The sequence below is a fragment of the Hetaerina americana genome, unplaced genomic scaffold (assembly GCF_022747635.1).
Source record: "Hetaerina americana unplaced genomic scaffold, ioHetAmer1.1.p SCAF_11, whole genome shotgun sequence".
Taxonomy (NCBI): Eukaryota; Metazoa; Arthropoda; class Insecta; order Odonata; family Calopterygidae; genus Hetaerina; species Hetaerina americana.
This window is the reverse complement of record NW_027286181.1, coordinates 28,310,007-28,325,296: the sequence shown is the minus strand read 5'-3', so window position 1 is coordinate 28,325,296 and position 15,290 is coordinate 28,310,007. Positions and strand designations below refer to the sequence as shown.

The 15,290-nt window shown below is 39.2% G+C and overlaps 1 protein-coding gene across 1 annotated transcript in view; it reads left to right on the top strand.

Annotated features, from left to right (window-relative positions):
- The first annotated feature begins 12,254 nt into the window (after positions 1 to 12,254).
- Sap-r (prosaposin) overlaps positions 12,255 to 15,290 on the top strand; it is a 29,005-nt gene continuing 25,969 nt past the window's right edge. Inside the window, exons 1-4 of the mRNA XM_071599527.1 lie at positions 12,255 to 12,388; positions 12,551 to 12,641; positions 12,716 to 12,863; positions 14,505 to 14,705. Coding sequence (XP_071455628.1) covers positions 12,352 to 12,388; positions 12,551 to 12,641; positions 12,716 to 12,863; positions 14,505 to 14,705 — 477 coding nt within the window. The 5' untranslated portion in view covers positions 12,255 to 12,351. The remainder of the gene's footprint in view (positions 12,389 to 12,550; positions 12,642 to 12,715; positions 12,864 to 14,504; positions 14,706 to 15,290) is intronic.

Here is a 15,290-nt window from a genome sequence, read left to right as displayed (position 1 = left end):
CATGTGTCCGTCCAAAACCTACCCTAAATAGTGGAGTACCAATGATAAAAATGAGTATGGTAACTTGGGATGAAATAATTTCTTATCTTCTTTTAATCTCTTTCAATAAATCTTATCTTTTGTCATCCATTTTTTGCATTTTTAGAATTTAATGATCTTATGTTTTAGATAGGTATTATTGTTTTTGAAGTGAATTATCCAGTCTCCTTGCAAACCCTTCGGCGAAGGGAGTACTTCGGCTTGAAAGTTAAATGGTCAGTTTTCGTCATAAGATCGTAATTTGTACGTCAGAGGTTGAAGACTGGGAAAAGTATATGGTAGAGGTTGTAGTGTAGTGCTATACAGGCTATACAGTATACTATGTTCTCTACTGTAGATATCTTGTGGGTTGTGATGGTTTTCGGTTCCTGCATAATCTCACCTAAAGACTTCGAGCTCTGCTTAAAACGACAAAGAGACATTGTAGTTTTCCTCTGAACTCTGAATGAGCAATGACATTTAACCCCCCCCCCCCCCGCGTCCTCTGCCGCTACCTAATGTACGTACTATATGGGTGTCCTGCGGTCTCGAAATGGAAACCATTAATTTTAAATTAAACGTGATTTTCACATTTTTTCGTAAAACTTTGTTTTGTCATTTATGAAAATGGAGGAGATTTTCTAAATCCGCCACTGACTACAATCGAGGAAAACTTTGAATATGTTTTTGTCCTGATTCGTAGAATCACGAGTGTGTCGGGTAAATTATTACCTTGGTTTTCATCGCAGAGACTCCTCATGACCATTTTGAATGCACTCACGCCAAGAAGAGATATAGTTTTTCGCCTTGGTTATCACTGGTGACAGCCGAGTGTCCTTGAAGAATGTGATAAATAAGAGGATATTATTGTTGATAAGCAAGCTGAAATATCTCCAAAAAACGAATAATGTTTCATTTTAAAAATATTCATTATCATCTGAAAGTAGTGTTAAAATGCTGCACGCACAAGTTCGAGTCGCGTGATACGATATCATTTAATAGATCAAATTTAATCTAAATAATTTTATGTCTAAATGTGTTCATAACATCGAATGAATGATACAAAATGATTATCGCATATGTAGAATACGAAATAACGGAACTTTCGCGGAATGATTAATGCGATAATATCATTATTAATTATCATGAATAAAAGCCAATTATCCTTTTAAAAATGTGATAAATAGGGGATTTATTAATAAGCTAGCTCAAAGAACTGCAAAGAAATTTCATTTTTAAAATATTGACTATGTTTTGACAACATTGTTACAAAATACGAGTACTCCGATTGGTTATTACGAAATAAAGCCACATGTACCGTTAATATGAGGGTAAAACGAAACTTAACATTTACACTAAAATGGTTTAATATTCCACGACCATGGTTTCGATGCTGCGCATCATGATCAGGATGATCGTCTGATGATGATGCGCAGCATCGAAACCATGGTCGTGAAATATTAAATCCTTATAGTGGAAATGTTGTTTCTTTTCACCCTCATAATGAGGGAATTCCACAAAGTTAAACCTGAAACTGTTATGTACCGTTGAATTCGTAGATACGAATAATGACTGTGCGTACGCAAACAATTCCGGAAAACTGCAATAGAGATAGAAGAGACTGGTTTAATCACCATCCGCCCATTGCTGTATTGTTCTCTTACTCTCCTAGTACAAGAGGGGACCGTTTTGTGAATGAATATTTCTAGCCTAGAGCGGTGTCGTGAATAGTTTTGAGTCGCCCGGGGTGCGCTGCGTTTGCCGCCATAAATAATAATCCCCCCCTTCGAGATTATAATTGTTACACCTTTTGGTGTAACTTACCCCCAGATCCCCGACTACTGCAGTGGGACAAAACCACCCCCAGGAGGACGGGCCCCTACCCAGAGACTCAACGGCCCGGCATTATAAACGAAGACACGTGTTCCTCCGCCGCTTAACCCTTGTCTTGCATTGAGATAATGCGATGGGAACGAGAAAAAGTCGCGTCCTCGAGGAGTAAATATTCTTCGCGTATTCGTTCTTCCATCCTTTGCGGATGTTTCTTTGTTTTTTTTTTGACTCCCAAAAAGATAAGTTCACGATATATTTTGAAAAAAATTAGCTCTCAAGTATTTATACACTTCAAGATGTCATTGATCCATTCGCTTCAAACTCCTTATCAACATCGTTGTTTGCGTCCTTTCATCCCTGTTATCTGGTCAAGTGGGCAAGACAAAACAAAGGAAGGGATTACCATCGGTGACCTCTCTCCCAAGCAAAGAAGTGAAACTTAGAATCTTTCGATAGATGTTTGCTCTGAATTTGCAAGGAATCTGTTCTATACCCGTTGTTTCTCCGACGGAGTTTTTGTTAACTTTCTCGTAGTTTTTCGTGAAATCATAACCTCTTTGGTTTCAATAACATCCGATAATATCTTGGAACTTGGTGACATAATGCATCAATACGGTTTTCAGTCGACTAGTAAGTTATTCCAACCATACAATCAATCATCCAGAACAAAATGTAAATCCTGGTTGGACATTGATCATCTCTTTCCACAGTGAAACCGTGCTGCTTGCCCTTTCGACCCATTTTCGCCAGCAGTGGGCATAGTCCGCTAAGGCCGATTTTGTTCCAAAGCGAGTGACGGCGAAATCTACCCAGGACGGGCAAGAGATAGGAAGATGGAAAGCAGGCCGTCAACAAACAAGTTCATAAGAGGGAAGAATAGAGGCAAATACTCGTCGTGAAAACGAACAGCACTAGCGGAACCAAGAAACCGCCAAATTATGTGTGATTTTTAAAATACAATTCTCACCACCCAATAATACAAAAAATAAATTCTGCTCTAGCACCAAACACAAAGTCATTAATACATGTGACCCAATTCATGCAGACAAAAATGTTGAAATTATCGAGGATATGCTTCTTATGAAAATTTTCCCAATGTTACTCATTTACAAGATATTACATTCAGGCAGAATAACCATATCATTGTACGTACTTCCCTAGCCATACAAATGGTGCCCACAATCCCTAGCCTATGTCACTTATGGGTCAACCTCTAACAGCAGCCATAGTTCACAAACGACAACCACAGAATCAGCAATTGAAATAAACATAGGAACCACTGATGACATAATTATCAACCCCACCATTTTGCAATATAACTCAAGATTACCATCACAAGACTAGGCTTCAATATTCGCCACCTTGAAATTCCACCTATACGGCTTTTATTTCACGTTTGCTAAATGGGATATTTGAAAATGCCGTAGTCAAAACTTCCATTTTGAAATGAATTGTTTGTAAGCAACGTTACCAATGTTTCCAAACAATGAACGTGAATGCACCTGAGGAAAATTCTAGGATTTGGCCGACATTCAAGCGACGCATCGCAAACGACTAAAATATACCGTCGCTCGAAAGGCAACAGTCGCCGTAAATTAATCAGGCAATGGTAAGTTCAGTTCCAAACTGTTTAGATAGCGATAGAATAAGCGCGACAAATTTGCCAAGTTGAAGACATCTGGCTTATTTTCAGCAAGTTTTGCTATGACCCAATATTTCCGGGTTTTGCAACGTAGGGGAGCCGATTGATCCTTAGGCTTCCGCGCCGTCTATCTGATGAATCCATGCTGATTTCCGGGAATTACCGTCGCGTAGTTTAGTTGGTAGACAACTGTTTCGCCCCCAGTCCTGGAGGCGTCTTCAGGTCGAAGATGCCTCCAGGACTGGCCCTTCGACCTGAAGACGCCTCCAGGACTGGGGGCGAAACAGTTGTCCACCAACTAAACTACGCGACGGTAATTCCCGGAAATCAGCATGGATTAGGGGAGCCGATGTTTTATGTGTCTATTTTTGGATGATGCCGGAAGTAATTTAGGAATTGGATTCAACAGATGAGACACACACATCATCACCCACAAGTAGCAAGAAATATGGATGCAGAGCGTTTTGTTTGGCAATGGGATATTGAAGATTGATGGCGGGGAGAATGCTAGGCAAATCAGGAAGGGCAGGGTTTGGATAGGCATTTTGGACGGAATGAAGGGGGGAAGGAAGCATTCGGAATTGAAGAGGGGTCTAATTGTTGCATATTATGTTGGTTTGTTTTGTTGGGAGAAGCTAGGAAAGTGTCTTTGTACCGTATGGATTCCCCCGTTCTAGGCGCTAAAAATGACTTGAGGACCAGCACTTCTTCCATTGTGTGCATTCAGTGAATATCTCCCATTATCTGTTCCAGAAACACATATAAAACGAGACGAATTTGACAGTCTTTATTTGTATAGATATTAGGATGGATCAGGCACATCCGATTGGTCGTTCGCGTCAGACGGATTCGTCCTTTCCCCGCGTCATAGGACAACGTGCTCAACTCCATACCCACGAGGGGAGAAATTTGTTCCATTGCCGTTTCCAGCTCAGCGGTGACTTTCTCTCGGGCTGGACCTGTGGTTGTCAACCTTGAAACTTTCCTTTCAGCTTCCGATTGTGATGCCACTTTCTTATATTCTCTGCTCATAATTATTCCGCGTCTTTTAAGGTACGCATGAATGCGGGCTAGGAAGGATGGTAACTTACCTGAAAACTCGACCGATAGCATCCGAGTCATGAGATATAACGCGCATTGAAAATAAAAGTGTTGGATGCGTGAATCCTGTGGAATTAAGCACTAGGAAGCTCGGTTGAAAATAAAAACACTCCGTTATTCCACAAAAATATAAACTTACTGTGAACGGTTTCGATTCAGCGTTTCATCCATCATCTGACTGTATCGAAACCGGTCTGAGTTTATATTTTTGTGTGGAATAACAATGCTTTTCTTTCCTACGCAATATGAAGGAGTTCCACAAAGTTACGCAATCCAACATCGCATAGATCCTAACCACTAGAGTATAAATACAAGTATTTCTATCCGTAAGTTTTTATTCCCATTTTTAAGCAGGCTGAATAGAGATGCCAAGTAGTACTTCATTTTGATGAAATCTTCTGAATTCGTAGTATGAAGTGTACTCTGCCGTATGACAATGATTTATCAGGATCTTCCCTTGCTCATTTTCATAAAATTTGAAGCCAAAAAATCAGCATTTTTTGCATGCCCTTACGGCCGTGGAGGTCTCCCAGCGGAAGAATTGAGGGTTAATGGTGCAGAAATGCATGTCGTTCTCACGAAAAAACCGTGATCATGTTTGCGATGATGCAAAAGTGCCCCTACAGCCTTTTTTAAAATCATCATCAGTGTTTCAATCCTAGCATTGGTTTACTGCAGCCCTCTATTCTACCCTATTTGAATGCTAGGCTGCATATTCTACAGAGCATAATGTGGTGGTTTCCCGTTGCCTTCCCCACTGTGGCCGATACTGTGAACTCCACCGTAGCTGTGGCAGCTGATGCCGGGCCGATCCCCTCGGTCTGCGTCCCCAGTGCCTAATGGTGAAACTGCTGCCTTTCACCATGAGTTAGGGGAGGGTTAGTCTAGTTTAGTTGGAGTCTATTTTTTTCGTTGTCTCGTTCCGAATTACCATCAATGTGGTTTTTCTGTTTATGTGTGGTTGCCTCGTTCCGAATAACCATGAAAAAAGTTCATTCTAAGCTGAAAAATTTCCGCTGGTCACGGGACTTCAATTAGCGACCTTCGGCTCCACAGGCAGACACGCTACCCCTAGTCCACCCCCGCCATTACTTTTAAATGCCATTAATGAAATTGTGCGAGGAAACAGCCGAAATGGCATGTTCTCAATATTACATATTGGTGTTGGTATTGTTACCTCAGAACTAGTCGAAAATTATAATACTATGAAAAAACGCTGAACTTTGTAATTCCTTATCGATCGAGATGGTGCAGGGGCTAAAGTACTGGCTATCCACCCAGAGGGCCCGGGTTCAAATCCCGGCGGTGTTGAATATTTTTCTGTGGTATTTCGATCCCTACTTTAGGTGCTTTGTGGAGGGCACTTCGAGTGAGTACACCGTCCGTCGGATGGGACGTTAAGCTGCGGACCCCTTGGCGCCTTTCGTAAAGAGTAGGCTAATGCCGACGCCGGGTTTCTCTCCACCCTTCATCCTTTCCTGTCCATCCCCTATGACGCAAATGACCTCAGCTGTCGGTCGCCTCCCCTAAATACTACTACTACTGCGACTCCGTATATATATTTCATCGGAAATTTTTGAAATTGTTATTAATGGAGTGATACATTTCCTTGGTGAAATATCGAAATACAATTTTGGCATATATGACAATGAATATTAATTTCAAGTTTATGCCTTTGAAAGCAAGGGGAAATGGCGTGCGAAACTTATATTTTCCGCCATGTTTAGACTCGGCGGTTAATAGACGGGTTTGGAAACTGGCAAAAAGTCCAACTGAGGTCATTATCTTATGAGATCCGGGATGGGAGGCGTAATACAGAGGTGTCCATTATTACCCATGTTTTTGGACGTATTGGCATGGGAAATAGTAAAAGAGGCATGGGAAAATCGGGAAATAAGAATGAAAGTTGATGGGGAATTAAGAAAATCAGTTAGACTTTGGGATGATCAAGTTTTAGCTAACCAGTTAGCCAAGGGGTTGCAAGCATTGCTGAGTGCAATGGAAATTATTTGCGATAGAAATGGGATGAGAATCAATATAAATAAAACTAAGGATATACGATTTACGAGGAAGACTAAGCTAAGCTTAACGCTTAACTAAGCTTAACATTAAAATAGGAGGGCAAACACTAGAGCAGGTGGAACAGTGTACGATAGCAGGCGGGACAGTGTCCCGTAAGTATCTCGAAAGTGTTTCGGATGAAAATATTCATAATATTTGGCAAATCAGAAGAAGAATTGCGTTCGGTCAAAAGGTTTCCTCGATGGGGAGGGAATTTATAATAGGGATTTTGGGTAAGGATGTTAAGATAAGAATCGTTAAAGCTCTCATATGGAGAGTGGTTTTGTACGGCGCGGAAACATGGTCATTGACTCAGGATGATAAAATTAATTTTTTTTAATTTTTGGACCCATTTGACCAATGGTTTCCTGGGTCCACTTTTATTTCACTTCAGTTAGCTGGGGATTTCTTTGAATCGTAGTTCCCCTTTTTACAAACAATAACCAGACACGAGGAAACAACATAAGTTATTCTAAAATTTTAACATCCACAGGTGCTTATATATGTTAGGAGTTAAACTAATGATAAACAATGCAAGAAAAAAATCACTCAATAGACAAATAGGAGAATACACTGCTACATTTTACACAAAATATTTTTCAGTTAGTTCACTTGTTGTGGTTCAGTATTTGCCGGTTTTCTTAACGCAAATTTTTCAAGCAGCTTATTGTTGTTCTTTAGGCAGAATGTAATCATTTCTCTAATGCTTGTCAGCTTCTCTTCCATGCTGTTCCATAAGAGTTGTCGCTCTGTCTCATAGAATACACAATCCTCCACTCTATGTTCTGCTGTGTCTTCTTTTCCACGGTTACACAGTTACGAAACATTTCCCTATAAAGTGTAAGTAGGAGTTGAAGTTCCCATGTCCAGTTAATACTTGTGTGCTTGCTGAGGAGTGTTTAATATTTAATTTTATCCGGTCATCTATGTTCGGAAATAGACGGTGCGTTTTCCTTTCCTTTTCCGCTCTGTTCCATTCGTCGTTCCATTCTCTACGTGTTTCCTGTCTCAGTAGTCTTTTTAATCTTGATCTTTGCACTGCAATTTCTGCACCTAACCAGAGGTTGAATATAAATCTGCATCAATAGCACTTCCCTTTGAAATGTAATTGTATTTTGGTACATTCCTTCGATATTGGCATAATAGCCACCACACTTTTTTTTCACGCATACTTCTCGCGCAGTCTAAGGAAACTTCAGTGGAAACCAGTTCGTGAAACATGTTATCTGTGCTTAGTGTTGCCTCATTAATGGAATAAAAAAACTAGGGCAATGATAATATTAACGACTATTAACGATAATGTTAACAACTCAATGAGGTGAACTTGGGGCTAAAGTTTGTCATTACTTTCAATTCATGCAGCCCAGCCAATCCCGTCTGTATTTATCGGTTAGTTGTTTAATCGTCCTATTTGTTGTTATAAGTTAGTCTCAATGTATAGACAAGTACTCCACGCTTGGTCACTGCGGTGTATGTTCCTGTGACTCACATTGTCTCCATTGTTTAAAATGTTTCAAATAATTTGTTGGCCACATGCAGTTGGGAAAAACTTGATTTCTGAAGGCACATGGCTGGTATTGAGTCGCCCCCTGCCACACACCCTGACGATGGCTTTTAGGGTGCCACAAAAAAGTAGCATGTATAAGGAAGAAGATTGTCATAGAGGCGGCTCAGCAAAAGTTTAGGGAATAAGTTACTTTTATCGTAAATTCCTTGGTGCCCTTGGGGGTTTCAGAACACTAAATCCCAGGAGTGGTCTCGGCGTGGGGGGATGTGGGAGGGGTGGGAGAGAGGGTGACCTTACAATGTCCAACGTCCGACCACACATATCGCCAAGAGCGACTGATTTTTGACGCTAATATGGAGGGTCTTCTGTTAGAGCCTGTTAGATGAATAGACCCAGTCAGACTGTTGACCAATTGTTTATATAGTGGACTATTTAGATGGTTTTTGACTTTACATGGAAAATAAGGTAACGTTTCATCTGCTATTGAAATTTTATGGAATCATATCTTTAAAAAAAGTACCATCGGTTCAATAAATGACCAATGTCAGCTAGAAATATTTTAACAGGATAGAGTTCTTGCATACAATTCAGAGGTCTGAGCCCAGTCTGGCTCCTGACTAATTAGCTATGTAAATGACAGTTCAGACAGTTTTTCATTTAAAGAATTGTTGCTTTCTAAAGCTATTAGACTCTTGTAAAAACCACTACTTTCAAAAAGGTCAATGAATGAATGTATGGTGACAGAAAGGAAATTCTTTACGTGATAGGATTCCAGCGTAGTTGTCCAAGTTTACGTTCTTTTGAGGGTTGCATTGCATAAATGCATTTACCCTCCCTCCTTCGACACTATCCCTGCTTTTCAGTCACGATTTCGCTACCGCCTATGGGTTCGCAGTTGAGAGGGGTTATCGCAAACGCGTTTGACCCTTGCCCGTTTACAACGCCAATGCAATCGGCGATGCGTCAGCCCCGCATCCGGTCTGGCTCACCATTTGAATGACTCAGACTTCTGTTTGTCATCGCTCTTAGTATTTGTATCCCTTCTCAGAATAATCAGCTGATCAACACAAAATGCGTTAAATTCTTCTCAAATGCCGCTGTGAATCAGTAGTGTCATGTGGTAAACTGTCAAACCCCTTAGCTTTTGCTAACCAGCACTGTTTCATTAATCATACATAGAGCTGTTTCATTGGAGTTTCAATTCTTTCCGCTGTTATGTGGTTTATTCATTGTTATTGATCCGTTCTAATGGAGCAGTTTAGGTTGAATTGTTGAAGTAGATACATGTATGGTGGTAGAGTTACAGGAAGAAACGACTTCCAAGACGCAGAAGGAACTGAATTTTTATATGTTACGTAATTTTTATATGCACCTTGATAATTCTTCCGACTCACCACATGTAGGAAAGTAATGCGGAAATGAAGTGTCGCCTTCATGTCCTTCAAAACTGTTTAATAAAGTATTTGTGAGGTTTCCTTATTCAAATGTCCGTACTGTAGCGTGATTATCGTTAACCATATGCTTCAAGTCTACCTACACACTAATCCTATGATCAGATAATTTAGTTCTGTTCCATCGGGTTTACACTTGTTACATAATGTTTCCAAAGGGAATCCATGTTTTATATTTGGCCCAACCCTGACTAACTCTATTCGCCTTGCGGACAAAGGTCGACCATAACACAGCGAAGTAGTCAGCCTCCGCCTTAACGAAGAGAGCCTGTCAGGCGCCAACAATGGTGCAACATTGGGAAGAAAGTGGGATGAACCAAATTTTACGGGGATCGAGATGCTGTGGGGGCTAACGTACTGGCTTTCCACCGAGAGGGCCCAGGTTCTAATCCTGGAGGTGACAGATATTTTCAGTGGTATCCCGATCCCTACTTAAGGTGCTTTGTGGAGGGCACTTGGGAGTGAGTACGCCGTCCGTCTGATGGGACGTTAAGCTGCGGACCCCTTGGCGCCTTTCGCAAAGAGTAGGCTAATGCCGACGCCGGGTTTCTCTCCACCCTTCATCCTTTCCTGTCCATCCCCTATGGCGCAAATGACCTCAGCTGTCGGTCGCCTCCCCTAAATACTACTACTGCTACCAAACATGACAATTTCTAGACCCAGGGGTAAAAGAGCCAAATGCGAGGTATTCACAGGGCACGGCAGTGTATATTTCCCTCCTCTCTTGGACTGTGACTGCGGGAAGGCTCTTCCTCCCTCGGTGCCAATAATGTACAATGGATGTCGGCTCTGGATATGAGCGTTTTTTCAAAGGCTAGACTTGCGGTAGAAATGTATCCCTCAAGTTAATGAGAAGAAATAAAAATTCCAAAAGTTTCTGAAGCATTTACTATGCCTTTATAGTAGTTCCCAACGGATCTGTGACTTGATGACTTGAGGTGACGTACTTTTGAAGAGAACTTTCCAGACCAATAGGGAAAGAAACTGGTCGCCCTACCCAGATGTGTGAATTTCACACGCCGTCGGGCTTAGTACTGGTTGAACTCTATCACCCCCTACCAAACCGACCTTCAGGTTTATAATTGTGCTTTTGTTTGTATTAATTGTATCAGTCGTGCAGTTTAGAATAAATTACCGTCTCTTTAGTCAATTATCAATTGACAAGTTGCACCAATGCGTCCCAACTAAATCACGCATGGGAAGGGAGACACTTATATCGTGATGCCACCATGCGTTTGGGTTGGATTATGTCGTAACTCGTTGAATTGTTCTCTTTCTCCTTTCCCTTCTCCCGTTTTTCTTTCTATTTCTCCCTATCCATTCAACGCCTCCCCACCAGGGATGGTGCGTCAGCGTAAATGTGCACCATAGTTTGGGCGCCAAGAACCACCAGACCACAAGGATTCCCAATTATATTTGCCTTCTAATGGGATCATGGTGTCACGCCAGTGCAGAAGAATCACATAGGAAACAGAAAATTTATTTGGTTTCCATATGGAATTTTATGACATCTAACTGCGGCTGTGGAGTCATCGCCTTGATTTTATTAATACGGGACATTGCTCATCAGACCACGTGATTTATCCGCTGGGCTTCTGCACCGCCGCTCACTGATTATGGTATGTGTTATCACATTGTTTATGAGGGACGACTTTCCCCCAAGAGAGGCCCCGGGGTCGATTCGTTCCATAGGCTTACATTTCATAAGATTAACTATAATACTGGCAATCCTGAAAAACACTCCTTCGCTGAAATAAATATTATGAACATGAGTAAGCTGCACTTAAATGATTGGGACGCAGAGACAAAAGGATTGTATTTTAGGCGAGAAGATATTAAGTCAGATCCTTCTCACTGAGTTTCCAAAATTGAAGCCATGCGAATATATTATTCTGTTGCGATAGTTCCATGACCTTGACAGTATACACGAGTTATTTTCTCCCATAATGCGTTTCAAAAAATCTATACAAGTCATTCAAACAAAATTAAATTTAATCAGTATTTTCACATGAAGAAACCTGATGAAAAAGGTCAAAGCCCGATTTGGAAGGAGAGAAACATTTCAAGTAGAAATGTGTAATCATTATGAATTTTAAGAGACTTTGTTACTGTTGAAGGTTGAAATTTTGTATATTATTTCTAAGATCAAACTCTTCTATGAGCGCACGCAGCGTTTGCTGAACCAAGCTTTTCTTTTATTCGGTGCTCTCTCTGTCTCACATGATGATGCATCGACCTCTCTACTTCCTCAGTGAATGTTTCACTGACCTTGGAAACTCGATAAATTTTATAATTTGCAACATTAAGCCCGCTGTAGCATATCTTTCTATATTGATAATTGAACATACATATAGTGTCACTCAGTGAACCCAATTGATGAGAAAATTTATACAAATTGCTAGTTTATTTGGAGGAAAATTATTACATTTGTTAAAAATGGCGGGGTCTAAACCAAAACACTGACTCATTGATAAAATGTATTTCGAAATGACATTTTCGAATTTTTTTAAATAGTAACAAACTATATTTTAAAATTAAACTTTATATATTTAGAAATATTCTTTAATCGATTTAGTATAATTTATTTTGTATTAATGTGCGCAAACTCACCGTCAGCTGATCGTGACGCGATATCGACATTGCTAGCCACAAGCTTTCATTCTTATTGCGCTGCGGTAGGATTGATGTTGTGTTCCTTGGTTGTCTCTTAATTCTGACAGTCAGTGCGTGAATTAAAAATGTTTATAAAATTAGTATTATTAGCAGCGTTATGCGGTATGTATTTGTAGTGAAGGATGCTGTGCTAGTTACACTTAACGTGATTATTGTCTCAAATGTCATAAAGTTAATTGCATTACCTTGCATTTTGAAATTAAGTTTCTCTGGATATTTTTGTATTGCAACCTCTATTTTACTTGAACATATTTCTTATTTTAGCTGTGCAATGTTTACATGGAGTACAGTCTATGGAATTGCTTGGAAAAGAAATGTGCGCAAAAGGTCAAATTTATTGGTGCAAAAATTTAAGGTATTTATCCCATATAAAACGTTCACCTTTGTAGTTTTTGACGTGGTGTTAATGATTTTTAATGATCTATTAAGGAATGCTAAGGGGTGCAACGCTGTGAAACATTGTATTCAATCTGTTTGGGAACGTCAAACGTTACCTGAAGATAATGGCGATATTTGTAATATCTGCAAGGACATGGTCACTCAAGCAAGAGATCAGCTTAAAAGCAACGAAACTCAGGTATTTGTTTAAATTTAAGGTTATAAGAAGAAGCATTGGTGCAAAACGCATGTGATGATTTTCTATAGATTTAATTAAGTTGAAGTAATCCTACGGCCGATAATAATTAGTAGGCGACGTGTAGGTTTATGGTAAAGTTTAACCACATTTCTAGTCATAAGGCATTTGAAGTGATTCGTAAAAGTGAGTGATTTGAAAGTAAGTGGGATTCAATGCTTCTTTTTCTGTTTGTGTAAGTATGCCAATATTGAAACTGGTGGTTATGGCCTTTTCACAAAGGCATGGTGTTTACTATTAGCATTTAGACGTGAAACAATACCGTAGTAAGAAATTCACCGAATTTGATCATCCGTGATACACCTCAAATAAACTTTTTGTAAGGTAGTAACCAGATGCTAAGGGGGCGAATCAAACGGCAGATGAAATACACCTTGACAATTTATTTGTATTTGGCAATTTTTCAGTGTGGAAATACATTTTTTGTCTCCCCAGTTAATACTTCGGTGTAATGCAGCAATTTGCAACTCAATTCACTGTACCTGAATCGGCACCTATAAATGTCAGTGAACATGTGGAATGGTAGGCCATCATGTGTGGTATGAATGAATGGTCCAACTTTTTCTGACTTAACCCTTGAAGTAAAGTTACTTTTTTTCTCCTTTCATTGAGTGTCAGTATTAAAATCAAGCGTGCCTCCCAGTACATAATATACCCTATGAATATCATATAATTGGGAGTTTATTGAGTGTGGCCATATTAAGGCTAGAGTCAACTTAATGTGACCCTCTAGCATGATAGTATTCCGTAATGTAGTGAACATTTAAATGCAGTATTTCCATTCAAAATCATTACAATGTAAATGTAGCATGCAGTGAGCGAAGGTTAGTGGTTGAATAGTTTAAATAAAAAAAGATGGTTGTCTGTACACTTTCACCCTCAAAAGGTTTTCATTATTTTGATTCAAGGGATTTTGCTTCAATTTCATTGAAATATTTACTTTAGACTATGTGGACCATCACTATTCATTGGTTGTTGAAGTATCTCCTAGTAATGGATTTTAATAATGAGAACTTTTACCTCACAATGCAGTATTTCAATTTTCCTGTCAAGTCCCAAGTTTTCAAGTCCCCTCCAACCCTCGCCTATGTCTCTGATGGCTGGATGGTGTCATAGTGTGAAATTCTCATTAGCAAATGCTACCTGATACCTGTGAAAGAGGCCTAGTTTTACCGAATGTATGTTTAATCCCCAGTTTATTCTTACTAATTTTGTATTCATTATGTTACTAACTACTTGAATGTATTTATGCTTATAATTGATTGTCTGCACTAAGTTAAAGAAGAAGAAATTTTGTGTTGTGAATGAGACATCAATACAAACTTAAACTCTTCTGATTTCCTTGAAAAAATATGCAAATAATTAGCAGTTGTCATAACTTTAAAAATGAATGGAATCTGGAGTGAAATGGCTTATTTAAATTATCCAACTTTTTTTCATTATTATTTTTAAAATTTAAACTTAATTAATGAAAATGAATCTCTTGGCTTATTTTTTTTTAAATTTTGATTCTGTACTCCCATTTCAGAGGTTATTTTCAGTTTCACTTCAATAAAATTTGTATTTTATCTTTTAAATTAATAGGAGGAGTTGAAAGAAGTTTTTGAGGGAACCTGTAAACTGATTCCAGTCAAGGTTATCACAGAAGAATGCACCAAGATGGTGGATGAATTTGTACCAGAGCTAGTTGAAACACTTGCATCACAAATGAACCCTCAGATGGTGTGCTCTGTTGCTGGATTATGTAACAATGAACGAAATGACAATCTTCTTGCTGAATACAAGGTACAATTTCTTTACTTGCTTCAGTTCTCGAATGATTTACTGTTGGAAGCTTGATATAAAATAATAAATAGTAACTTAAATAAATAATAAATATTTGTTATCAAATTCCAAAGAAACTGCGGGAGATGCCGCAACAGTAACTTTCAATTTAATGAATTAGGTGAAACCAAGCGCAAATAAGGATCTTTTAATATTACCTCTGTTAGCATGCATTTTCCCTGTTGCACAGTCTTGTGCATCAAAAATACTTACTCTGATAATTGTCTGAAGAATAGAAGGAAAGATAGAAGAAAGCCTTACCTAATCCCAATTTGGATTTGTAAAAATTTTTCAATATTTCAATTAATAACCCTTAGGGTATTGGTTGAAAAAATTGTGCACATAATCAAACCATAGTTGTAGTGGCATTCATGGACGCGGGGAAAGTCTTTGACAGTGTAGAATGAAAAAAAAGTGTTCCAAGATACAAGAAGTGCTTGAAATGTGCCACAAAGGCAGAATAATGATGTCACCTCTACCAGAATCATGTAAACATGCAAAGGAAAAATTGATTTTAAATAGAAGCCAAAATAAACAAAGGAGTTA